This window comes from Ambystoma mexicanum, chromosome 13 (assembly GCF_040938575.1).
Source record: "Ambystoma mexicanum isolate Mex_15411 chromosome 13, UKY_AmexF1_1, whole genome shotgun sequence".
Classification (NCBI taxonomy): Eukaryota; Metazoa; Chordata; class Amphibia; order Caudata; family Ambystomatidae; genus Ambystoma; species Ambystoma mexicanum.
In genome coordinates this window covers 6,677,682-6,704,493 of record NC_090938.1, presented here as the reverse complement: position 1 = coordinate 6,704,493, position 26,812 = coordinate 6,677,682, and the positions used below count along the sequence as shown (strand labels likewise).

At 52.1% G+C, this 26,812-nt stretch overlaps 1 protein-coding gene across 2 annotated transcripts in view; it reads right to left on the bottom strand.

Annotated features, from left to right (window-relative positions):
• Window positions 1-26,812, bottom strand: part of EPS8L3 (EPS8 signaling adaptor L3) — a 467,503-nt gene that overhangs the window by 139,181 nt on the left and 301,510 nt on the right. For both annotated transcript variants that reach the window (XM_069632978.1, XM_069632979.1), the window contains exons 6-8: window positions 18,600-18,749; window positions 17,522-17,604; window positions 7,151-7,317 (exon numbers count right to left, since the gene is read on the bottom strand). In XM_069632978.1, the coding sequence (XP_069489079.1) occupies window positions 7,151-7,317; window positions 17,522-17,604; window positions 18,600-18,749 (400 nt within the window). The remainder of the gene's footprint in view (window positions 1-7,150; window positions 7,318-17,521; window positions 17,605-18,599; window positions 18,750-26,812) is intronic.

Sequence of the window (26,812 nt, the reverse complement as noted above, 5' to 3'; positions counted from 1 at the left end):
ATTAACCATGTTAGGGGTCATTATCCATGCTTGGGGTCATTATCCATGCTTGGGGTCATTATCCATGCTTGGGGTCACTATCCATGCCTTCTGTCATTAATCATGCTTGGGGTCATTATCCATGCTTGGGGTCATTATCCATGCTAGGGGTCGCTATCCATGCCTTCTGTCATTAATCATGCTTGGGGTCATTATCTACCTTTGTGGTCATTATCTATGTTAGGGGTCATTATCCATGCTTGTGGTCATTATCCATGCTACGGGCCATTATCCATGCTTAGGGTCATTATCAATGCTTGAGATCATTATACATGCTTAGGGTCATGATCCATGCTTATGGTCCTTATTTATGTGTGGCGTCATTGTCCATGCTTGGGGGTCATTATCCATGCTAAGGGTCATTATCCATGCTAGGGGTCATTATCCATGCTTGGGGTCATTGTCCATGCTTGGGGGTCATTATCCATGCTTAGGGTCATTATCAATGCTTGAGATCATTATACATGCTAAGGGTCATTATCCATGCTTAGGGTCATTATCCATGCTTTTGGTCCGTATCTATGTGTGGCGTCATTGTCCATGCTTGGGGGTCATTATCCATGCTAAGGGTCATTATCCATGCTTAGGGTCATTATCCATGCTTGGGGGTCATTATCCATGCTAAGGGTCATTATCCATGCTTAGGGTCATTATCCATGCTTAGGGTCATTATCCATGCTTGGGGTCATTGTCCATGCTTGGGGTCATTATCCATGCTTGGGGTCATTATCTACCTTTGTGGTCATTATCTATGTTAGGGGTCATTATCCATGCTTGGGGTCATTATCCATGCTAAGGGCCATTTCCCATGCTTAGGGTCATTATCCATGCTTGGGGTCATTATGTACCTTTGTGGTCATTATCCATGTTAGGGGTCATTATCCATGCTTGGGGTCATTGTCCATGCTTAGGGTCATTATCCATGCTTGGGGTCATTATCTACCTTTGTGGTCATTATCTATATTAGGGGTCATTATCCATGCTTAGGGTCATTATCCATGCTTATGGTCCTTATCTATGTGTGGGGTCATTGTCCGTGATTGGGGGCCATTATCCATGTTAAGGGTCATTATCCATGTTAAGGGTCATTATCCATGCTGAGGGTCATTATCCATGCTTAGGGTCATTAATGAAGCTTGGGGTCATTATGTACCTTTGTGGTCATTAACCATGTTAGGGGTCATTATCCATGCTTGGGGTCATTATCCATGCTTGGGGTCATTATCCATGCTTGGGGTCACTATCCATGCCTTCTGTCATTAATCATGCTTGGGGTCATTATCCATGCTTGGGGTCATTATCCATGCTTGGGGTCATTATCCATGCTAGGGGTCGCTATCCATGCCTTCTGTCATTAATCATGCTTGGGGTCATTATCTACCTTTGTGGTCATTATCTATGTTAGGGGTCATTATCCATGCTTGGGGTCATTATCCATGCTAAGGGCCATTATCCATGCTTAGGGTCATTATCAATGCTTGAGATCATTATACATGCTTAGGGTCAATATCCATGCTAAGGGTCATTATACATGCTTATGGTCCTTATCAATGTGTGGGGTCATTGTCCGTGATTGGGGGCCATTATCCATGCTTGGGGTCATTATCCATGCTTAGGGTCATTATCCATGCTTTTGGTCCTTATCTATGTGTGGGGTCATTGTCTGTGATTGGGGGCCATTATCCATGCTTGGGGTCATTATCCACCTTTGTGGTCATTATCCATGTTAGGGGTCATTATCCATGCAGAGGGTCATTATCCATGCTTAGGGTCATTAATGAAGCTTGGGGTCAATATGTACCTTTGTGGTCATTATCCATGTTAGGGGTCATTATCCATGCTGAGGGTCATTATCCATGCTTAGGGTCATTAATGAAGCTTGGGGTCATTATGTACCTTTGTGGTCATTATCCATGTTAGGGGTCATTATCCATGCTTGGGGTCATTATCCATGCTTGGGGTCATTATCTACCTTTGTGGTCATTATCTATGTTAGGGGTCATTATCCATGCTTGGGGTCATTATCCATGCTAAGGGTCATTATCCATGCTTAGGGTCATTATCAATGCTTGAGATCATTATACATGCTTAAGGTCATTATCCATGCTTATGGTCCTTATCTATGTGTGGCGTCATTGTCCATGCTTGGGGTCATTATCCATGCTAAGGGTCATTATCCATGCTTAGGGTCATTATCAATGCTTGAGATCATTATACATGCTTAAGGTCATTATCCATGCTTATGGTCCTTATCTATGTGTGGCGTCATTGTCCATGCTTGGGGTCATTATCCATGCTTGGGGTCATTATCCATGCTAAGGGTCATTATCCATGCTTAGGGTCATTATCAATGCTTGAGATCATTATACATGCTTATGTTCCTTATCTATGTGTGGTGTCATTGTCCATGCTTAGGGTCATTATCAATGCTTGGGGTCATTATCCATTCTTGGGGTCATTATCCATGCTTGGGGTCATTATCCATGCTTAGGGTCATTAATGAAGCTTGGGGTCATTATCTACCTTTGTGGTCATTATCTATGTTAGGGGTCATTATCCATGCTGAGGGTCATTATCCATGCTTGGGGTCATTATCCAAGCTAAGGGTCATTATCAATGCTTGGGGTCATTATCCATGCTTGGGGTCATTGTCCATGCTTGGGGGTCATTATCCATGCTTGGGGTCACTATCCATGCCTTCTGTCATTAATCATGCTTGGGGTCATTATCCATGCTTGGGGTCATTATCTAACTTTGTGGTCATTATCTATATTAGGGGTCATTATCCATGCTAAGGGCCATTATCCATGCTTAGGGTCATTATCAATGCTTGAGATCATTATACATGCTAAGGGTCATTATCCATGCTTAGGGTCATTATCCATGCTTTTGGTCCGTATCTATGTGTGGGGTCATTGTCCATGCTTAGGGTCATTATCCATGCTTAGGGTCATTATCCATGCTTTTGGTCCGTATCTATGTGTGGCGTCATTGTCCATGCTTGGGGGTCATTATCCATGATTGGGGTCACTATCCATGCTTGGGGTCATTATCTACCTTTGTGGTCATTATCTATGTTAGGGGTCATTATCCATGCTTGGGTCATTGTCCATGCTTGGGGTCATTATCTACCTTTGTGGTCATTATCTATGTTAGGGGTCATTATCCATGCTTGGGGGTCATTATCCATGCTTAGGGTCATTATCAATGCTTGAGATCATTATACATGCTTGGGGTCATTATCCATGCTTGGGGGTCATTATCCATGCTTGGGGTCATTATCCATGCTTGGGGTCACTATCCATGCCTTCTGTCATTAATCATGCTTGGGGTCATTATCTACCTTTGTGGTCATTATCTATGTTAGGGGTCATTATCCATGCTTAGGATCATTATCAATGCTTGAGATCATTATACATGCTTAGGGTCATTATCCATGCTTAGGGTCATTATCCATGCTTAGGGTCATTATCAATGCTTGAGATCATTATCCATGCTTTTGATCCTTATCTATGTGTGGGGTCATTGTCCATGCTTAGGGTCATTATCCATGCTTTGATCCTTATCTATGTGTGGGGTCATTGTCCATGCTTGGGGTCATTATCCATGCTTGGGGTCATTATCCATGCTTATGGTCATTATCAATGCTTGAGATCATTATACATGCTAAGGGTCATTATCCATGCTTAGGGTCATTATCCATGCTTTTGGTCCGTATCTATGTGTGGGGTCATTATCCATGCTTAGGGTCATTATCCATGCTTTTGGTCCGTATCTATGTGTGGGGTCATTGTCCATGCTTGGGGTCATTATCCATGCTTGGGGTCATTATCTACCTTTGTGGTCATTATCTATGTTAGGGGTCATTATCCATGCTTGGGGTCATTATCCATGCTAAGGGCGATTATCCATGCTTAGGGTCATTATCAATGTTTGAGATCATTATACATGCTTATGGTCATTATCCATGCTTTTGATCCTTATCTATGTGTGGGGTCATTATCCATGCTTGGGGTCATTGTCCATGCTTGGGGTCATTATCCATGCTTGGGGTCATTATCTACCTTTGTGGTCTTTATCTATGTGTGGGGTCATTATCCATGCTTGGGGTCATTATCCATGCTTGTGGTCATTATCTATGTGTGGGGTCATTATCCATGCTTGGGGTCATTATCCATGCTTGGGGTCACTATCCATTCCTTCTGTCATTAATCATGCTTGGGGTCATTATCTACCTTTGTGGTCATTATCTATGTTAGGGGTCATTATCCATGCTGAGGGTCATTATCCATGCTTGGGGTCATTATCCATGCTAAGGGCCATTTTCCATGCTTAAGGTCATTATCAATGCTTGGGGTCACTATCCATGCCTTCTGTCATTAATCATGCTTGGGGTCATTATCCATGCTTGGGGTCATTATCTACCTTTGTGGTCATTATCTATATTAGGGGTCATTATCCATGCTAAGGGCCATTATCCATGCTTAGGGTCATTATCAATGCTTGAGATCATTATACATGCTTAGGGTCATTATCCATGCTTATGGTCCTTATCTATGTGTGGCGTCATTGTCCTTGCTTGGGGTCATTATCCATGCTTGGGGTCATTATATACCTTTGTGGTCATTATCCATGTTAGGGGTCATTATCCATGCTTGGGGTCATTATCCATGCTTGGGGTCATTATCCATGCCTTCTGTCATTAATGATGCTTGGGGTCATTATCTACCTTTGGGGTCATTATCTATGTTAGGGGTCATTTTCCATGCTTAGGGTCATTATCCATGCTTTTGGTCCTTATCTATGTGTGGGGTCATTGTCCATGCTTGGGGTCATTGTCCATGCTTGAGATCATTATATATGCTAAGGGTCATTATCCATGCTTGGGGTCATTATCCATGCTTGGGGTCATTGTCGATGCTTGGGGGTCATTATCAATGCTTGAGATCATTATACATGCTTGGGGTCATTATCTACCTGTGTGGTCATTATCTATGTTAGGGGTCATTATCCATGCTTGGGGTCATTATCCATGCTTGGGGTCATTGTCCATGCTTGGGGGTCATTATCCATGCTAAGGGCCATTATCCATGCTTAGGGTCATTATCAGTGCTTGAGATCATTATCCATGCTTAGGGCCATTATCCATGCTTAGGGTCATTATCCATGCTTGGGGTCATTATCCATGTTAGGGGTCATTATCCATGCTTGGGGTCATTATCCATGCTTGGGGGTCATTATCAATGCTTGGGGTCACTATCCATGCCTTCTGTCATTAATCAAGCTTAGGGTCATTATCAATGCTTGGGGTCATTATACATGCTTGGGGTCATTATCCATGCTTGGGGTCATTATCCAACTTTGTGGTCATTATCCATGTTAGGGGTCATTATCCATGCTGAGGGTCATTATCCATGCTTAGGGTCATTAATGAAGCTTGGGGTCATTATGTACCTTTGTGGTCATTATCCATGTTAGGGGTCATTATCCATGCTTGGGGTCATTATCCATGCTTGGGGTCATTATCTACCTTTGTGGTCATTATCTATGTTAGGGGTCATTATCCATGCTTGGGGTCATTATCCATACTAAGGGTCATTATCCATGCTGAGGGTCATTATCCATGCTTAGGGTCATTAATGAAGCTTGGGGACATTATGTACCTTTGTGGTCATTATCCATGCTTAGGGTCATTATCAATGCTTGAGATCATTATACATGCTTAGGGTCATTATCCATGCTTATGGTCCTTATCTATTTGTGGCGTCATTGTCCATGCTTGGGGGTCATTATCAATGCTAGGGGTCACTATCCATGCCTTCTGTCATTAATCATGCTTAGGGTCATTATCCATGCTTGGGGTCATTATCTACCTTTGTGGTCATTATCTATATTAGGGGTCATTATCCATGCTTGGGGTCATTATCTACCTTTGTGGTCATTATCTATATTAGGGGTCATTATCCATGCTTGGGTCATTATCCATGCTTGGGGTCATTATCTACCTTTGCGGTCGTTATCCATGTTAGGGGTCATTATCCATGCTTGGGGTCATTATCCATGCTTGGGGTCATTATCTACCTTTGTGGTCATTATCTATATTAGGGGTCATTATCCATGCTTGGGGTCATTATCCATACTAAGGGCCATTATCCATGCTTAAGGTCATTATCAATGCTTGAGATCATTATACATGCTTGGGGTCATTATCTACATTTGTGGTCATTATCCATGTTAGGGGTCATTATCCATGTTGAGGGTCATTATCCATGCTTGGGGTCATTATCTACCTTTGTGGTCATTATCTATATTAGGGGTCATTATCCATGCTTGGGGTCATTATCCATACTAAGGGCCATTATCCATGCTTAAGGTCATTATCAATGCTTGAGATCATTATACATGCTTGGGGTCATTATCTACCTTTGTGGTCATTATCCATGTTAGGGGTAATTATCCATGCTGAGGGTCATTATCCATGCTTGGGGTCATTATCTACCTTTGTGGTCATTATCTATATTAGGGGTCATTATCCATGCTTGGGGTCATTATCCATACTAAGGGTCATTATCCATGCTGAGGGTCATTATCCATGCTTAGGGTCATTAATGAAGCTTGGGGACATTATGTACCTTTGTGGTCATTATCCATGTTAGGGGTCATTATCCATGCTGAGGGTCATTATCCATGCTTAGGGTCATTAATGAAGCTTGGGGTCATTATGTACCTTTGTGGTCATTATCCATGCTGAGGGTCATTATCCATGCTTAGGGTCATTAATGAAGCTTGGGGTCATTATGTACCTTTGTGGTCATTATCCATGCTGAGGGTCATTATCCATGCTTAGGGCCATTAATGAAGCTTGAGGTCATTATGTACCTTTGTGGTCATTATCCATGCTTAGGGTCATTATCAACATTTACTCATGAAAAACACGGAACCAGCTTCAATGCTGGTCCTCGCTCTCTGAGCTCAAGTCTGTCTCACAGCTGCCACGTCTCTCCTCTTATCATTTCACTCACGTGACACCCACGCCATTTCGGCCATCTTGACTCTAGCACTGCTTCCATGGCCACCCTCTATGCACCCTAACCCCGAATGAGCCCTGTACCGTAGACTGGTGAGATCCGTGGACTCTCTTCCTGTGGCCCTGGTGGTGCTGGACGTGGGTTGTACTGAGGCTCGTCCTTATGGAGCCACGGGTTCCGCTGAGATGACGGTGCTCTACCCCTCATGGGGGAAGAGACCTGTTGCGACAACATGTTCTCTAAATCATTTCTGGACAGAGGCAAAAACAAGCATCCATCAGGCTGTGATGATAAAGGGCCTGAGATCAGAAAGCTCTGTGCAAGGTCACAAAAGAAGAGCAGAAAAGTGATCTTATACATTGGAAAATACAGAACCAGCCAATATGCCCCGAAATACTGGTGAAGAGAGCAACCATTTCTTATCTCCTTTCTTATTTCGGTCTGAATAAACCAGAAAATGAGTGCTTTATGGGCAGAAGGAGAAAAGGATGAACAATGTGATGGGGGTATAAAGAAATAGCACGACTATCGCAATAGAGTTAAAACAAGGAACTGTCCCACACATCACAAGGGCGGCAATAGGACAGGGAGAGAGTAGCACACACAATACAGAGAGGGAACAAGGCTGGAGTGATAGGAGAGAGTCAGAAAGGGCAACATGCGCACATGCCATCACAGAGAGAGAACAAGGCTGGAGTGATAGGAGAGGGTCAGAGAGGGCAACATGCGCACATGCCATCACAGAGAGGGAACAAGGCTGGAGTGATAGGAGAGAGTCAGAAAGGGCAACATGCGCACATGCCATCAGAGAGAGGGAACAAGGCTGGAGTGATAGGAGAGAGTCAGAAAGGGCAACATGCGCACATGCCATCAGAGAGAGGGAACAAGGCTGGAGTGATAGGAGAGGGCCAGAGGGGGCAACATGCGCACATGCCATCAGAGAGAGAGAACAAGGCTGGAGTGATAGGAGAGGGTCAGAGAGGGCAACATGCGCACATGCCATCAGAGAGAGAGAACAAGGCTGGAGTGATAGGAGAGGGTCAGAGAGGGCAACATGCGCACATGCCATCACAGAGAGAGAACAAGGCTGGAGTGATAGGAGAGGGTCAGAGAGGGCAACATGCGCACATGCCATCACAGAGAGAGAACAAGGCTGGAGTGATAGGAGAGGGTCAGAGAGGGCAACATGCGCACATGCCATCACAGAGAGGGAACAAGGCTGGAGTGATAGGAGAGGGTCAGAGAGGGCAACATGCGCACATGCCATCACAGAGAGAGAACAAGGCTGGAGTGATAGGAGAGGGCAACATGCGCACATGCAGTCACAGAGAGCGAACAAGGTGGAGTGATAATGATATGATATGATATGATATGGCATTTATAACGCGCCTATACACAAGTGTTTCAAGGCGCGACGAGGCAAGGGGGGGGGCAAAGGGAGTACAGACAACGATCTTACTAGGCCAGGTGTCATTCAGATTGCGTAAGTGCATGGGAAGGGGGGAAAAGGAAGAGGGGAAAGTGCAGTACATGGGAAGTGGAATACATAGGATAAATAAATAAGAACACATAAAAAAACAGCAAGTGCAAGGAAGTGCGTACAAAGTGCTGGAAAGGGGACTGAAGGTGTACAGAAAAACAGTCCCCAAGTGCAGGGGTTGCCAGGGAGGCAGTGCAGGTGGGCAGTTGACAGGGCCTGGGCCAGAGATCAGAAAGGGTGGCCAGGTAACCAGTGCAATTTAGGGCAGGAGTTCAGCAAAGGAGGGGAGGAGAGAAAGCAGAAGCAAAGAGGAAGGTTTTGAGGTGTTTCCGGAAACCGGAGGTGGTTCTCCTCAAGTTTCAGGGAGGCAGGAAGGCTGTTCCAGAGAGAGGCCCCTGCCGAAGAGAGTGATTTGCCACGTACTCGTTGCTTGGAGAAGCGGCTGACCCTGAGGTAGTTGGAGGTGGATGAGCGAAGAGCTCGAGAAGGAAGATATTAAGGAAGAGAGAGTTGAAGGTATTTCGGCCCCAGACCCCAGAAGGCCTTGTGGACAATGCAGATAGTTTTGAACTTAATCCTCGCAGCCACTGGGAGCCAGTGCAGAGATTTCAGTCTGGGAGAGATACGATCCCTGGGCTTGAGGCCAAGGACAAGTCTCGCAGTCCTGTTCTGGATAAGCTGCAGAGGGCGGAGAGTGGAGGCACGAAGATTTAGATAGAGGCTGTTACAGTAGTCTACAATAGGAGAGAATCAGAGAGGGCAACATGCACACATGCCATCACTGCCAGGGAACAAGGCTGAGTGATACGAGAGAGTCAGAGAGGGCAACATGTGTACATTCAGTCACAGAGAGGGAACAATGCTGAGTGATAGGAGAGAGTCACAGAGGGCAACATGTGTACATTCAGTCACAGAGAGGGAACAATGCTGAGTGATAGGAGAGAGTCACAGAGGGCAACATGTGTACATTCAGTCACAGAGAGGGAACAAGGCTGGAGTGATAGGAGAGAATCAGAGAGAGCAACATGTGTACATTCAGTCAAAGAGAGGGAACAAGGCTGGAGTGATAGGAGAGAGTCAGAGAGGGGGACATACACACATTAAGTCACAGAGAGGGAACAAGGCTGGAGTGATAGAAGACAGTCAGAGAGGGCAACATGTGTACATGCAGTCGCAGGGAGTGAACAAGGCGGAGTGATAGGAGAGAGTCAGAGAGGGCGACATACACACATTCAGTCACAGAGAGGAACAGGGCTGGAGTAATAGGAGAGAGTCAGAGAAGGCAACATGCACACTTTGAGTCACAGCGAGGAACAAGGCTGGAGTGATAGGAGAGAGTCAGAGAGGGCAACATACACACATTCAGTCACAGAGAGGGAACAATGCTGGAGTGATAGGAAAGTGTCAGAGAGGGCAACATGCACACATTCCGTCACAGAGAGGGAACAAGGCTGGAGTGATAGGAAAGTGTCAGAGAGGGTAACATGCGCACATGCCATCATAGAGAGGGAACAAGGCTGGAGTGATAGGAGAGAGTCGGAGAGGGGGACATACACACATTAAGTCACAGAGAGGGAACAAGGCTGGAGTGATAGAAGACAGTCAGAGAGGGCAACATGTGTACATGCAGTCGCAGGGAGTGAACAAGGCGGAGTGATAGGAGAGAGTCAGAGAGGGCGACATACACACATTCAGTCACAGAGAGGGAACAAGGCTGGAGTGATAGGAGAGAGTCGGAGAGGGTAACATGCGCACATGCCATCATAGAGAGGGAACAAGGCTGGAGTGATAGGAGAGAGTCGGAGAGGGCAACATTTGAACACACAGTCACAGAGAGGGATCAAGGCTGAGTGATAGGAGAGAGCACAAATGGAGATGAGGAAATGGGAACACAATCTGAGATAGATGGAGGATAGCGGTGTCACGACATAAGGAAATGTTGACAGTATACATGTTGCGACACAGCATACAGGAGGGTATGTGGCATCCTAGTGTACATTTAAACAGTGTGGTGTTGTACTGTAAGCAATAAATGGGCAAGAGAGGTTAGTGGTATCGTTATGGATGGTTAGCAAAACAAGAGCAGTATCGGGACATGGGGGTAAAGACACAGCATCTGTATCATGACAGAAGTATAGGAAAGCAAAACAGTGTTATATATATTGGTGAGCGTTATCCTGACATTAAGATAAAGGGACTGGCAGTGACACAGTATAAGCATAGAAAGTCGATAGCAATAGTTTGATGTGGGCATCGTGAGATAAACGGATAAAAGCACATCAATAGTGTGAGGTCACAAGAATAGATGGACAGGAGCAGTGTTACGAGGTAGAGCAGTGTCGTGAGAGAGAGGGGAATGGCAGTGGGAACCGTGTGCTCTGTAGCCATGGCATGTGGATGACCTGTCAGAAGCATTTGCCAGTCGGTGTCCTTTGGCATTAGTGGGTATCGTGGTAGGAGCAGGGGTCAGTGGGTGTCGTGGTAGGAGAAGGGGTCAGTGGGTGTCGTAGGAGCTGGGGTCAGTGGGTGTCGTGGTAGGAGCAGGGGTCAGTGGGTGTCGTGGTAGGAGAAGGGGTCAGTGGGTGTCGTGGTAGGAGCAGGGGTTAGTGGGTGTCGTGGTAGGAGAAAGGGTCAGTGGGTGTCGTGGTAGGAGCAGGGGTCAGTGGGTGTCGTGGAAGGAGCTGGGGTCAGTGGGTGTCGTGGTAGGAGCAGGGGTCAGTGGGTGTCGTGGTAGGAGCAGGGGTTAGTGGGTATCGTGGTAGGAGAAGGGGTCAGTGGGTGTCGTGGTAGGAGAAGGGGTCAGTGGGTGTCATGGTAGGAGCAGGGGTTAGTGGGTGTCGTGGTAGGAGCAGGGGTCAGTGGGTGTCGTGGTAGGAGCAGGGGTCAGTGGGTATCGTGGTAGGAGCAGGGGTTAGTGGGTGTCGTGGTAGGAGCAGGGGTCAGTGGGTATCATGGTAGCAGCAGGGGTTAGTGGGTGTCGTGGTAGGAGCAGGGGTTAGTGGGTGTCGTGGTAGGAGCAGGGGTCGGTGGGTGTCGTGGTAGGAGCAGGGGTCAGTGGGTGTTGTGGTAGGAGCAGGGATCAGTCGGTGTTGTGGTTGGAGCAGGGGTGAGTGGGTAATATGGTAGGATCAGGGGGTCAGTGGGTATTTTGGTAGCAGCAGGGGTTAGTGGGTGTTGTGGTAGGAGCAGGGGGTGTTGTGGTAGGAGCAGAGGTCAGTGGGTGTTGTGGTAGTAGCAGGGGGTTTTGTGGTAGGAGCAGAGGTCAGTGGGTGTCGTGGTAGTAGCAGGGGTCAGTGGATATTGTGGTAGAAGCAGGGGTTAGTGGGTATTGTAGTAGGAGCAGGGGTCAGTGTGTGTCGTGGTAGGAGCAGGGGTTAGTGGTTATCGTGGTAGGAGCCAGGTTAGTGGGCATCATGCTAGGAGCAGGGGTCAGCGGGTGTTGTGGTAGGAGCAGAGGTCAGTGGGTGTTGTCGTAGGAGCAGGGGTCAGTGGGTGTTGTGGTAGGAGCAGGGGTCAGTGGATGTCGTGGTAGGAGCCGGGGTCAGTGGATATTGTGGTAGAAGCAGGGGTTAGTGGGTATTGTAGTAGGAGCAGGGGTCAGTGTGTGTCGTGGTAGGAGCAGGGGTTAGTGGGTATCGTGGTAGGAGCCGGGTTAGTGGGTATCGTGTAAGCAGCAGGGGTTAGTGGGTGTCGTGGTAGGAGCAGGGGTTAATGGGTGTCGTGGTAGGAGCAGGGGTCAGTGGGTGTCGTGGTAGGAGCAGGGGTCAGTCGGTGTTGTGGTTGGAGCAGGGGTGAGTGGGTATCATGGTAGGATCAGGGGGTCAGTGGGTATTCTGGTAGCAGCAGGGGTTAGTGGGTGTTGTGGTAGGAGCAGGGGGTGTTGTGGTAGGAGCAGAGGTCAGTGGGTGTTGTGGTAGGAGCAGAGGTCAGTGGGTGTTGTGGTAGTAGCAGGGGGTGTTGTGTTAGGAGCAGAGGTCAGTGGGTGTCGTGGTAGTAGCAGGGGTCAGTGGATATTGTGGTAGAAGCAGGGGTTGGTGGGTATTGTAGTAGGAGCAGGAGTCAGTGTGTGTCGTGGTAGGAGCAGGGGTCAGTGGGTATCGTGGTAGGAGCAGGGGTTAGTGGGTGTCGTGGTCGGAGCAGGGGTCAGTGGGTATCGTGGTAGCAGCAGGGGTTAGTGGGTGTCGTGGTAGGAGCAGGGGTTAGTGGGTGTCGTGGTAGGAGCAGGGGTCAGTGGGTGTCGTGGTAGGAGCAGGGGTCAGTGGGTGTCGTGGTAGGAGCAGGGGTCAGTCGGTGTTGTGGTTGGAGCAGGGGTGAGTGGGTATCATGGTAGGATCAGGGGGTCAGTGGGTATTTTGGTAGCAGCAGGGGTTAGTGGGTGTTGTGGTAGGAGCAGGGGGTGTTGTGGTAGGAGCAGAGGTCAGTGGGTGTTGTGCTAGGAGCAGAGGTCAGTGGGTGTTGTGGTAGTAGCAGGGGGTGTTGTGGTAGGAGCAGAGGTCAGTGGGTGTCGTGGTAGTAGCAGGGGTCAGTGGATATTGTGGTAGAAGCAGGGGTTAGTGGGTATTGTAGTAGGAGCAGGGGTCAGTGTGTGTCGTGGTAGGAGGAGGGGTTAGTGGGTATCGTGGTAGGAGCCGGGTTAGTGGGCATCATGCTAGGAGCAGGGGTCAGTGGGTGTTGTGGTAGGAGCAGAGGTCAGTGGGTGTTGTGCTAGGAGCAGGGGTCAGTGGGTGTTGTGGTAGGAGCAGGGGTCAGTGGATGTCATGGTAGGAGCAAGGGTCAGTGGATATTGTGGTAGAAGCAGGGGTTAGTGGGTATTGCAGTAGGACCAGGGGTCAGTGTGTGTCGTGGTAGGAGCAGGGGTTAGTGGGTATTGTGGTAGGAGCCGGGTTAGTGGGTATCATACTAGGAGCAGGGGTCAGTGGGTGTCATGGTAGGGGCAGGGGTCAGTGGATATTGTGGTAGGAGCACAGGTCAGTGGGTATCGTGGTAGGAGCATTGGTCAGTTGGTTTTGTGGTAGGAGCAGTGGTTAGTGGGTGTTGTGGTAGGAACAGGGGTCAGTGGGTATCTTGGTAGGAGCAGATGTCAGTGGGTGTCATGATAGGAGCAGGGGTGAGTGGGTATTGTGGTAGGAGCAGGGGTGAGTGGGTATCATGGTTGGAGCAGGGGTCAGTAGGTGTCATGGTTGGAGCAGGGGTCAGTGTGTGTCGTGGTAGGGGCAGGGGCAGTGGGTGTCATGGTAGGAACAGGGGTCAGTGTGTGTCGTGGTAGGGGCAGGGGTCAGTGGGTGTCATGGTAGGAGCTGGGGTCACTGGGTATCGTGGTAGGAGCAGGGGTCAGTATGTGTCGTGGTAGGGGCAGGGGTTAGTTGGTGTCATGGTAGGAGCAGGGGTCAGTGGGTATTGTGGTAGGAGCAGGGGTTAGTGGGTATTGTGGTAGGGGCTGGGGTTAGTGGGTGTCGTGGTAGGAGCTTGGGTCAGTGGATAACCTGTGCAGTCTGTGAGGTTTGTAGTAGGGCAGTGGTCAGTGGGTATTCCGTGTGGTCAGTGGGTGTCCCCGTCTGAGCAGTAGTCATGAGCATTGTGGTAGGAGAAATGGTCAGTGGGGCTCCCATGTTCTCAGTGGTTCCCCCTTTTGGTCAGTGGTTCTCCCGTGTTCTCAGTGGTTCTCCCATGCGTTGAGTGGGTGTCTCATGTTTTTAGTGGTTTCCATGTGTGGTTAGTGGGTATTCCATGTTCTCAGTGGTTCTCCTGTGTGGTCAGTGGGTGTCCCATGTTCTCAGTGGTTCCCCTGTGTGGGCAGTGGGTATTCCATGTTCTCAGTGGTTCTGCCATGTGGTCAGTGGGTTTCCCATGTTCTCAGGGGTTCTCCCGCATGATCAGTGGGTGTCTAATGTTCTCAGTGGTTCCTCTGTGTGGGCAGTGGGTATTCCATGTTCTCAGTGGTTATCCTGAGTAGTCAGTGGGTGTCTCAAGTTCTCAGTGGTTCTCCCATGTGGTCAATGGGTGTCTCATGTGCTCAGTGGTTCCCCTGTGTGGTAAGTGGGTATTCAATGTTCACAGTGGTTCTCCAATGTGGTCAGTGGGTCTCCCATGTTCTCAGTGGTTCTCCCGTGTGGTCAGTGGGTCTCCCATTTTCTCAGTGGTTCTCCTGTGTGGTCAGTGGGTGTTGCATGTTCTCAGTGGTTCTACGGTGTGGTCAGTGGGTCTCCCATGTTCTCAGTGGTTCTCCGGTGTGGTCATTGTGTCTCTCATGTGCTCTGTGGTTCCCTTTTGTGGTCAGTGGGTCTCCCATGTTCTCTGTGGTTTCCTTTTGTGGTCAGTGGTTCTCCCATGTTCTCAGTTGTTCTGCCATGTGGTCAGTGGGTCTTCCATGTTCTCAGTGGTTCCGCTGTGCGGTCAGTGGGCCTCCCATGTTCTCTGTGGTTCTCCCGTGTGGTCAGTGGGTCAGCCATGTTCTCAGTGGTTCTCCGGTGTGGTCAATGAGTCTCCCATGTTCTCTGTTGTTCCCCTTTGTGGTCAGTGGGTCTCCCATGTTCTCAGTGGTTCTCCCGTGTGGTCACTGGGTCTCCCATGTTCTCAGTTGGTCTGCCATGTGGTCAGTGGATATTCCATGTTCTCAGTGGTTCCCCTGTGTGGTCAGTGGGCCTCCCATGTTCTCAGTGGTTCTCCCGTGTGGTCAGTGGGTATTCCATGTTCTCAGTGGTTTCCCTGTGTGGTCAGTGGGTGTCTCATGTTCTCAGTGGTTCTCCAGTGTGGACTGTGGGTATTCCATGTTCTCAGTGGTTCCCCTGTGTGGTCAGTGGGTATTCCATGTTCTCAGTGGTTCCCTTGTGTGGTCAGTGGGCCTCCCATGTTCTCAGTGGTTCTCTCGTGTGGTCAGTAGGTGTCTCATGTTCTCAGTGGTTCTCCCGTGTGGTCAGTGGGTATTCCATGTTCTCAGTTGTTCTCCCGTGTGGTCAGTGGGTGTCTCATGTTCTCAGTTGTTCTCCTGTGTGGTCAGTGGGTCTCCCATGTTCTCAGTGGTTCCCCTGTGCGGTCAGTGGGCCTCCCATGTTCTCAGTGGTTCTCCCGTGTGGTCAGTGGGTCTCCCATGTTCTCAGTGGTTCTCCGGTGTGGTCAGTGAGTCTCCCATGTTCTCTGCTGTTTCCCTTTATGGTCAGTGGGTCTCCCATGTTCTCAGTGGTTCTCCCGTGTGGTCAGTAGGTCTCCCATGTTCTCAGTTGGTCTGCCATGTGGTCAGTGGGTATTCCATGTTCTCAGTGGTTCCCCTGTGTGGTCAGTGGGCCTCCCATGTTCTCAGTGGTTCTCCCGTATGGTCAGTGGGTATTCCATGTTCTCAGTGGTTTCCCTGTGTGGTCAGTGGGTGTCTCATGTTCTCAGTGGTTCTCCAGTGTGGACTGTGGGTATTCCATGTTCTCAGTGGTTCCCCTGTGTGGTCAGTGGGTATTCCATGTTCTCAGTGGTTCCCTTGTGTGGTCAGTGGGCCTCCCATGTTCTCAGTGGTTCTCTCGTGTGGTCAGTAGGTGTCTCATGTTCTCAGTGGTTCTCCCGTGTGGTCAGTGGGTATTCCATGTTCTCAGTTGTTCTCCCGTGTGGTCAGTGGGTGTCTCATGTTCTCAGTTGTTCTCCTGTGTGGTCAGTGGGTCTCCCATGTTCTCAGTGGTTCCCCTGTGCGGTCAGTGGGCCTCCCATGTTCTCAGTGGTTCTCCCGTGTGGTCAGTGGGTCTCCCATGTTCTCAGTGGTTCTCCGGTGTGGTCAGTGAGTCTCCCATGTTCTCTGCTGTTTCCCTTTATGGTCAGTGGGTCTCCCATGTTCTCAGTGGTTCTCCCGTGTGGTCAGTAGGTCTCCCATGTTCTCAGTTGGTCTGCCATGTGGTCAGTGGGTATTCCATGTTCTCAGTGGTTCCCCTGTGTGGTCAGTGGGCCTCCCATGTTCTCAGTGGTTCTCCCGTATGGTCAGTGGGTATTCCATGTTCTCAGTGGTTTCCCTGTGTGGTCAGTGGGTGTCTCATGTTCTCAGTGGTTCTCCTGTGTGGACTGTGGGTATTCCATGTTCTCAGTGGTGCTCCTGTGTGGTCAGTGGGCCTCCCATGTTCTCAGTGGTTCTCTCGTGTGGTCAGTGGGTCTCCCATGTTCTCAGTGGTTCTCTCGTGTGGTCAGTAGGTGTCTCATGTTCTCAGTGGTTCTCCCGTGTGGTCAGTGGGTATTCCATGTTCTCAGTTGTTCTCCCGTGTGGTCAGTGGGTGTCTCGTGTTCTCAGTTGTTCTCCTGTGTGGTCAGTAGGTCTCCCATGTTCTCAGTGGTTCCCCTGTGCGGTCAGTGGACCTCCCATGTTCTCAGTGGTTCTCCCGTGTGGTCAGTGGGTCTCCCATGTTCTCAGTGGTTCTCCGGTGTGGTCAGTGAGTCTCCCATGTCCTCTGCTGTTTCCCTTTATGGTCAGTGGGTCTCCCATGTTCTCAGTGGTTCTCCCGTGTGGTCAGTAGGTCTCCCATGTTCTCAGTTGGTCTGCCATGTGGTCAGTGGGTATTCCATGTTCTCAGTGGTTCCCCTGTGTGGTCAGTGGGCCTCCCATGTTCTCAGTGGTTCTCCCATGTGGTCAGTGGGTATTCCATGTTCTCAGTGGTTTCCCTGTGTGGTCAGTGGGTGTCTCATGTTCTCAGTGGTTCTCCTGTGTGGACTGTGGGTATTCCATGTTCTCAGTGGTGCCCCTGTGTGGTCAGTGGGTATTCCATGTTCTCAGTGGTTCCCCTGTGTGGTCAGTGAGTCTCCCATGTTCTCTGTGGTTCCCCTTTGTGGTCAGTGGGTGTCTCATGTTCTCTGTGGTTCCCCTGTGTGGTTGGCGAGTCTCCCATGTTCTCTGTGGTTCTCCCGTGTAGTCAGTGGGTCTCCCATGTTCTCAGTTGTTCTGCCATGTGGTCAGTGGGTCTCCCATGTTCTCAGTGGTTCTCCCACGCGGTCAGTGGGTTACTGTGTGTACCTGAGATTCCTCTGGGTGGGGTCTTCTTCTCTGTGAGTTCCTCTTTCGATGGATTTCTCTATATTGACCTGCAGCAAATCCGCCTGTCGGGGTCCGAAGTGACAACAGGAGTGAAAGGATTCAATTAAAATCATGACCTTCATCACACGAGCCACTGCCATCACACCACTGAGCACACGAGAGAGCTGCCACTGCCTCACACCACTCAGAGTGGCACGCCTTAGAGAGAGACCCTAGAAACGGCCCTACATCCCTCAGGCATCCTGAGAGCCCAGTACAACCAAAGAGAGAAAGAGAGAGGAAGCGCGAGACCGCCACACTGCCCAGCATCCACTCCTTGAGGTACTGTGCCAGCACCAACCCCAGAACAGGTGACCCTAGTACTGACCCTGCAACACTTAGAGAGGCCAGAGTACTTCTGTTGCATGAACCAGAGAAAGAGCGAGATGCAGAGGGTACTGATAGTACTGGCCCGTCACTGTCTGGAAAAAGCCCCCAAGTGTAGCCCCTGCCCAACATCACTCACAGAAGCGAAGGAGTAAGAGCGCTGGAGGGGCCACACCACTCCTACCACGATACCCACTAACCCCTGCTCCTAGCATGATAGCTTGCTTCAGCACACCAAACACACAAGGACCCCGCCACTTACATCGGAGAACGTGATGGCCTGTCCCACCACATCAAGCACCCCAACTCCCCACCCCCCACCGCCCACCGCTCACATGGGGGATGTGATGGCCTGCTCCAGCACACCATCACACAAGGACCCCACTGCTCACATGGGGGATGTGATGGCCTGCTCCAGCACACCATCACACAAGGTCCCCACTACTCACATGGGGGGATGTGATGGCCTGTCCCACCACATCAAGCACCCCAACTCCCCACCCCCCACCGCTCACATGGGGGGATGTGAGGGCCTGCTCCAGCACACCATCACACAAGGACCCCACTGCTCACATGGGGGGATGTGAGGGCCTGCTCCAGCACATCAAACACACAAGGACCCCGCCGCTCACATGGCTGAATACCCCCACCCCTGCTCCTCCACATCAAACCCCCTACCCCCATTACTCACCCCGATTTCCTCGCACTGGAACAGGTAGATGGATGTCCTGCGGGCCTGGAGCTCTTTCAGGGTGAGAGCGAGGACAGAGTTATAGGAACAGCTGTTTAAGACAGAGTGACAGCCGAGGACACTTTCCAGACTGAAGCAGTCTAACTCTTCCTACAGGAAAAGAGACAGTAAGTGTCAGGGGGCTGGAGAGTAAACATTCTGAGACCCACGAAAGATGGGAAAAGCACATCTCTTTGCAGACACAATGGCTGCACTTTGTGAACCTCTGCACACTTCATAAACTGCATCTCTCCTAAGGGTTGCCTGCGCTCCCTCTGCACTTGCCACGTTCTAACTTATTCCTCAGGGTGCTCGGTGTCACTACTGCACACACCCTGTGCTCTCTGCTTCTAGGTCTCACTCACGCCACCCTGCACACACCCTGTGCTCTCTGCTTCTAGGTCTCACTCACGCCACCCTGCACACACCCTGTGCTCTCTGCTTCTAGGTCTCACTCACGCCACCCTGCACACACCCTGTGCTCTCTGCTTCTAGGTCTCACTCAATCCACCCTGCACACACCCTGTGCTCTCTGCTTCTAGGTCCCATTCACGCCACATTGCACACACCCTGTGCTCTCTGCTTCTAGGTCTCACTCACGCCACCCTGCACACACCCTGTGCTCTCTGCTTCTAGGTCTCACTCAATCCACCCTGCACACACCCTGTGCTCTCTGCTTCTAGGTCTCACTCAATCCACCCTGCACACACCCTGTGCTCTCTGCTTCTAGGTCCCATTCACGCCACCCTGCACACACCCTGTGCTCTCTGCTTCTAGGTCTCACTCACGCCACCCTGCACACACCCTGTGCTCTCTGCTTCTAGGTCCCATTCACGCCACCCTGCACACACCCTGTGCTCTCTTCTTCTAGGTCTCACTCAATCCACCCTGCACACACCCTGTGCTCTCTGCTTCTAGGTCCCATTCACGCCACCCTGCACACACCCTGTGCTCTCTGCTTCTAGGTCTCACTCAGGCCACCCTGCACACACCCTGTGCTCTCTGCTTCTAGGTCCCATTCACGCCACCCTGCACACACCCTGTGCTCTCTGCTTCTAGGTCTCACTCACGCCACCCTGCACACACCCTGTGCTCTCTGCTTCTAGGTCTCACTCACGCCACCCTGCACACACCCTGTGCTCTCTGCTTCTAGGTCTCACTCAATCCACCCTGCACACACCCTGTGCTCTCTGCTTCTATGTCTCACTCACGCCACCCTGCACACACCCTGTGCTCTCTGCTTCTAGGTCTCACTCACGCCACCCTGCACACACCCTGTGCTCTCTGCTTCTAGGTCTCACTCACGCCACCCTGCACACACCCTGTGCTCTCTGCTTCTAGGTCTCACTCAATCCACCCTGCACACACCCTGTGCTCTCTGCTTCTAGGTCTCACTCACGCCACCCTGCACACACCCTGTGCTCTCTGCTTCTAGGTCTCACTCAATCCACCCTGCACACACCCTGTGCTCTCTGCTTCTAGATCTCACTCAATCCACCCTGCACACACCCTGTGCTCTCTGCTTCTAGGTCCCATTCACGCCACCCTGCACACACCCTGTGCTCTCTGCTTCTAGGTCTCACTCACGCCACCCTGCACACACCCTGTGCTCTCTGCTTCTAGGTCCCATTCACGCCACCCTGCACACACCCTGTGCTCTCTGCTTCTAGGTCTCACTCAATCCACCCTGCACACACCCTGTGCTCTCTGCTTCTAGGTCCCATTCACGCCACCCTGCACACACCCTGTGCTCTCTGCTTCTAGGTCTCACTCACGCCACCCTGCACACACCCTGTGCTCTCTGCTTCTAGGTCCCATTCACGCCACCCTGCACACACCCTGTGCTCTCTGCTTCTAGGTCTCACTCAATCCACCCTGCACACACCCTGTGCTCTCTGCTTCTAGGTCCCATTCACGCCACCCTGCACACACCCTGTGCTCTCTGCTTCTAGGTCTCACTCACGCCACCCTGCACACACCCTGTGCTCTCTGCTTCTAGGTCCCATTCACGCCACCCTGCACACACCCTGTGCTCTCTGCTTCTAGGTCTCACTCAATCCACCCTGCACACACCCTGTGCTCTCTGCTTCTAGGTCCCATTCACGCCACCCTGCACACACCCTGTGCTCTCTGCTTCTAGGTCCCATTCACGCCACTCTGCACACACCCTGTGCTCTCTGCTTCTAGGTCCCATTCACGCCACCCTGCACACACCCTGTGCTCTCTGCTTCTAGGTCCCATTCACGCCACCCTGCACACACCCTGTGCTCTCTGCTTCTAGGTCCCATTCACGCCACCCTGAACACACCCTGTGCTCTCTGTTTCTATGTCCCACTCACGCCACCCTGCACACACCCTGTGCTCTCTGCTTCTAGGTCTCACTCAATCCACCCTGCACACACTCTGTGCTCTCTGCTTCTAGGTCTCACTCACGCCACCCTGCACACACCCTGTGCTCTCTGCTTCTAGGTCTCACTCAATCCACCCTGCACACACCCTGTGCTCTCTGCTTCTAGGTCCCATTCACGCCACCCTGCACACACCCTGTGCTCTCTGCTTCTAGGTCTCACTCACGCCACCCTGCACACACCCTGTGCTCTCTGCTTCTAGGTCTCACTCACGCCACCCTGCACACACCCTGTGCTCTCTGCTTCTAGGTCTCACTCACGCCACCCTGCACACACCCTGTGCTCTCTGCTTCTAGGTCTCACTCACGCCACCCTGCACACACCCTGTGCTCTCTGCTTCTAGGTCTCACTCAATCCACCCTGCACACACCCTGTGCTCTCTGCTTCTAGGTCTCACTCACGCCACCCTGCACACACCCTGTGCTCTCTGCTTCTAGGTCTCACTCAATCCACCCTGCACACACCCTGTGCTCTCTGCTTCTAGGTCCCATTCACGCCACCCTGCACACACCCTGTGTTCTCTGCTTCTAGGTCTCACTCACGCCACCCTGCACACACCCTGTGCTCTCTGCTTCTAGGTCTCACTCACGCCACCCTGCACACACCCTGTGCTCTCTGCTTCTAGGTCTCACTCACGCCACCCTGCACACACCCTGTGCTCTCTGCTTCTAGGTCTCACTCAATCCACCCTGCACACACCCTGTGCTCTCTGCTTCTAGGTCCCATTCACGCCACCCTGCACACACCCTGTGTTCTCTGCTTCTAGGTCTCACTCACGCCACCCTGCACACACCCTGTGCTCTCTGCTTCTAGGTCCCATTCACGCCACCCTGCACACACCCTGTGCTCTCTGCTTCTAGGTCTCACTCAATCCACCCTGCACACACCCTGTGCTCTCTGCTTCTAGGTCCCATTCACGCCACCCTGCACACACCCTGTGCTCTCTGCTTCTAGGTCTCACTCACGCCACCCTGCACACACCCTGTGCTCTCTGCTTCTAGGTCCCATTCACGCCACCCTGCACACACCCTGTGCTCTCTGCTTCTAGGTCTCACTCAATCCACCCTGCACACACCCTGTGCTCTCTGCTTCTAGGTCCCATTCACGCCACCCTGCACACACCCTGTGCTCTATGCTTCTAGGTCTCACTCACGCCACCCTGCACACACCCTGTGCTCTCTGCTTCTAGGTCCCATTCACGCCACCCTGCACACACCCTGTGCTCTCTGCTTCTAGGTCTCACTCAATCCACCCAGCACACACCCTGTGCTCTCTGCTTCTAGGTCCCATTCACGCCACCCTGCACACACCCTGTGCTCTCTGCTTCTAGGTCCCATTCACGCCACTCTGCACACACCCTGTGCTCTCTGCTTCTAGGTCCCATTCACGCCACCCTGCACACACCCTGTGCTCTCTGCTTCTAGGTCCCATTCACGCCACCCTGCACACACCCTGTGCTCTCTGCTTCTAGGTCCCATTCACGCCACCCTGAACACACCCTGTGCTCTCTGTTTCTATGTCCCACTCACGCCACCCTGCACACACCCTGTGCTCTCTGCTTCTAGGTCTCACTCAATCCACCCTGCACACACCCTGTGCTCTCTGCTTCTAGGTCTCACTCACGCCACCCTGCACACACCCTGTGCTCTCTGCTTCTAGGTCTCACTCAATCCAACCTGCACACACCCTGTGCTCTCTGCTTCTAGGTCCCATTCACGCCACCCTGCACACACCCTGTGCTCTCTGCTTCTAGGTCTCACTCAGGCCACCCTGCACACACCCTGTGCTCTCTGTTTCTCGGTCCCACTCACGCCACCCTGCACACACCCTGTGCTCTCTGCTTCTAGGTCTCACTCACGCCACCCTGCACACACCCTGTGCTCTTCTTCTAGGTCCCATTCACGCCACCCTGCACACACCCTGTGCTCTCTGCCTCTAGGTCCCATTCACGCCACCCTGCACACACCCTGTGCTCTCTGTTTCTAGGTCCCACTGACGCCACCCTGCACACACCCTGTGCTCTCTGCTTCTAGGTCCCATTCACGCCACCGTGCACACACCCTGTGCTCTCTGCTTCTAGGACTCACTCACGCGACCCTGCACACACTCTGTGCTCTCTGCTTCTAGGTCTCACTCACGCCACCATACACACACCCTGTGCTCTGCTTCTAGGTCTCTCTCATGCCACCCTGCACACACTCTGTGCTCTCTGCTTCTAGGTCTCACTCACGCCACCCTGCACACACCCTGTGCTCTCTGCTTCTAGGTCCCATTCACGCCACCCTGCACACACCCTGTGCTCTCTGTTTCTAGGACCCACTCACGCCACCCTGCACACACCCTGTGCTCTCTGCTTCTAGGTCTCACTCACGCCACCCTGCACACACCCTGTGCTCTGCTTCTAGGTCTCACTCACACCACCCTGCACACACCCTGTGCTCTCTGCTTCTAGGTCCCATTCACGCCACCCTGCACACACCCTGTGCTCTCTGCTTCTAGGTCTCACTCACGCCACCCTGCACACACCCTGTGCTCTGCTTCTAGGTCTCACTCACACCACCCTGCACACACCCTGTGCTCTCTGCTTCTAGGTCCCATTCACGCCACCCTGAACACACCCTGTGCTCTCTGTTTCTAGGTCTCACTCACGCCACCCTGCACACACCCTGTGCTCTGCTTCTAGGTCCCACTCACGCCACCCTGCACACACCCTGTGCTCTCTGCCTCTAGGTCCCATTCACGCCACCCTGCACACACCCTGTGCTCTCTGTTTCTAGGTCCCACTCACGCCACCCTGCACCCACCCTGTGCTCTCTGCTTCTAGGTCCCATTCACGCCACCGTGCACACACCCTGTGCTCTCTGCTTCTAGGTCTCACTCACGCCACCCTGCACACACTCTGTGCTCTCTGCTTCTAGGTCTCACTCACGCCACCCTACACACACCCTGTGGTCTGCTTCTAGGTCTCTCTCATGCCACCCTGCACACACTCTGTGCTCTCTGCTTCTAGGCCTCACTCACGCCACCCTGCACACACCCTGTGCTCTGCTTCTAGGTCTCACTCACGCCACCCTGCACACACCCTGTGCTCTCTGCTTCTAGGTCCCATTCACGCCACCCTGCACACACCCTGTGCTCTCTGTTTCTAGGTCCCCCTCACGCCACCCTGCACACACCCTGTGCTCTCTGCTTCTAGCTCTCACTCACGCCACCCTGCACACACCCTGTGCTCTGCTTCTAGGTCTCACTCACGCCACCCTGCACACACCGTGTGCTCTCTGCTTCTAGGTCCCATTCACACCACCCTGAACACACCTTGTGCTCTCTGTTTCTAGGTCCCACTCACGCCACTCTGCACACACCCTGTGCTCTCTGCTTCTAGGTCTCACTCACGCCACCCTGCACACACCCTGTGCTTTGCTTCTAGGTCTCACTCATGCCACCCTGCACACACCCTGTGCTCTCTGCTTCTAGGTCCCATTCACGCCACCCTGCACACACCCTGTGCTCTCTGTTTCTAGGTCCCACTCACGCCACCCTGCACACACCCTGTGCTCTCTGCTTCTAGGTCCCATTCACGCCACCATACACACACCCTGTGCTCTCTGCCTCTAGGTCCCATTCACGCCACCCTGCACACACCCTGTGCTCTCTGTTTCTAGGTCCCACTCACGCCACCCTGCACACACCCTGTGCTCTCTGCTTCTAGGTCCCATTCACGCCACCCTGCACACACCCTGTGCTCTCTGTTTCTAGGTCCCACTCACGCCACCATACACACACCCTGTGCTCTGCTTCTAGGTCTCTCTCATGCCACCCTGCACACACTCTGTGCTCTCTGCTTCTAGGTCTCACTCACGCCACCCTGCACACACCCTGTGCTCTCTGCTTCTAGGTCCCATTCACGCCACCCTGCACACACCCTGTGCTCTCTGTTTCTAGGACCCACTCACGCCACCCTGCACACACCCTGTGCTCTCTGCTTCTAGGTCTCACTCACGCCACCCTGCACACACCCTGTGCTCTGCTTCTAGGTCTCACTCACACCACCCTGCACACACCCTGTGCTCTCTGCTTCTAGGTCCCATTCACGCCACCCTGAACACACCCTGTGCTCTCTGTTTCTAGGTCCCACTCACGCCACCCTGCACACACCCTGTGCTCTCTGCTTCTAGGTCTCACTCACGCCACCCTGCACACACCCTGTGCTCTGCTTCTAGGTCCCACTCACGCCACCCTGCACACACCCTGTGCTCTCTGCCTCTAGGTCCCATTCACGCCACCCTGCACACACCCTGTGCTCTCTGTTTCTAGGTCCCACTCAAGCCACCCTGCACACACCCTGTGCTCTCTGCTTCTAGGTCCCATTCACGCCAACGTGCACACACCCTGTGCTCTCTGCTTCTAGGTCTCACTCACGCCACCCTGCACACACTCTGTGCTCTCTGCTTCTAGGTCTCACTCACGCCACCCTACACACACCCTGTGGTCTGCTTCTAGGTCTCTCTCATGCCACCCTGCACACACTCTGTGCTCTCTGCTTCTAGGCCTCACTCACGCCACCCTGCACACACCCTGTGCTCTGCTTCTAGGTCTCACTCACGCCACCCTGCACACACCCTGTGCTCTCTGCTTCTAGGTCCCATTCACGCCACCCTGCACACACCCTGTGCTCTCTGTTTCTAGGTCCCCCTCACGCCACCCTGCACACACCCTGTGCTCTCTGCTTCTAGCTCTCACTCACGCCACCCTGCACACACCCTGTGCTCTGCTTCTAGGTCTCACTCACGCCACCCTGCACACACCGTGTGCTCTCTGCTTCTAGGTCCCATTCACACCACCCTGAACACACCTTGTGCTCTCTGTTTCTAGGTCCCACTCACGCCACTCTGCACACACCCTGTGCTCTCTGCTTCTAGGTCTCACTCACGCCACCCTGCACACACCCTGTGCTTTGCTTCTAGGTCTCACTCATGCCACCCTGCACACACCCTGTGCTCTCTGCTTCTAGGTCCCATTCACGCCACCCTGCACACACCCTGTGCTCTCTGTTTCTAGGTCCCACTCACGCCACCCTGCACACACCCTGTGCTCTCTGCTTCTAGGTCCCATTCACGCCACCGTGCACACACCCTGTGCTCTCTGCTTCTAGGTCTCACTCACGCCACCCTGCACACACTCTGTGCTCTCTGCTTCTAGGTCTCACTCACGACACCCTACACACACCATGTGCTCTGCTTCTAGGTCTCTCTCATGCCACCCTGCACACACTCTGTGCTCTCTGCCTCTAGGTCTCACTCACGCCACTCTGCGCACACCCTGTGCTCTGCTTCTAGATCCCACTCACGCCACCCTACACACACCCTGTGCTCTCTGTTTCTAATTCTCATGCCATCCTGCACACACCCTGTGCTCTGCTTCTAGGTCTCTCTCATGCCACCCTGCACACACCCTGTGCTCTCTGCTTCTAAGTCTCATGCCACCCTGCACACACCCTGTGCTCTCTGCTTCTAGGTCTCACTCACGCCACCCTGCACACACCCTGTGCTCTCTGCTTCTAGGTCCCATTCACGCCACCCTGCACACACCCTGTGCGCCCTGTTTCTAGGTCCCACTCACGCCACTCTGCACACACCCTGTGCTCTCTGCTTCTAGGTCTCTCTCATGCCACCCTCTTCATTGCCACCGGCAGCACCCCCCTTCACTGGGAGGTGGGGCGGTCGCTATGCCAAACCTTGGATCTTTTGTAGTTTAGGCATTTGGTGT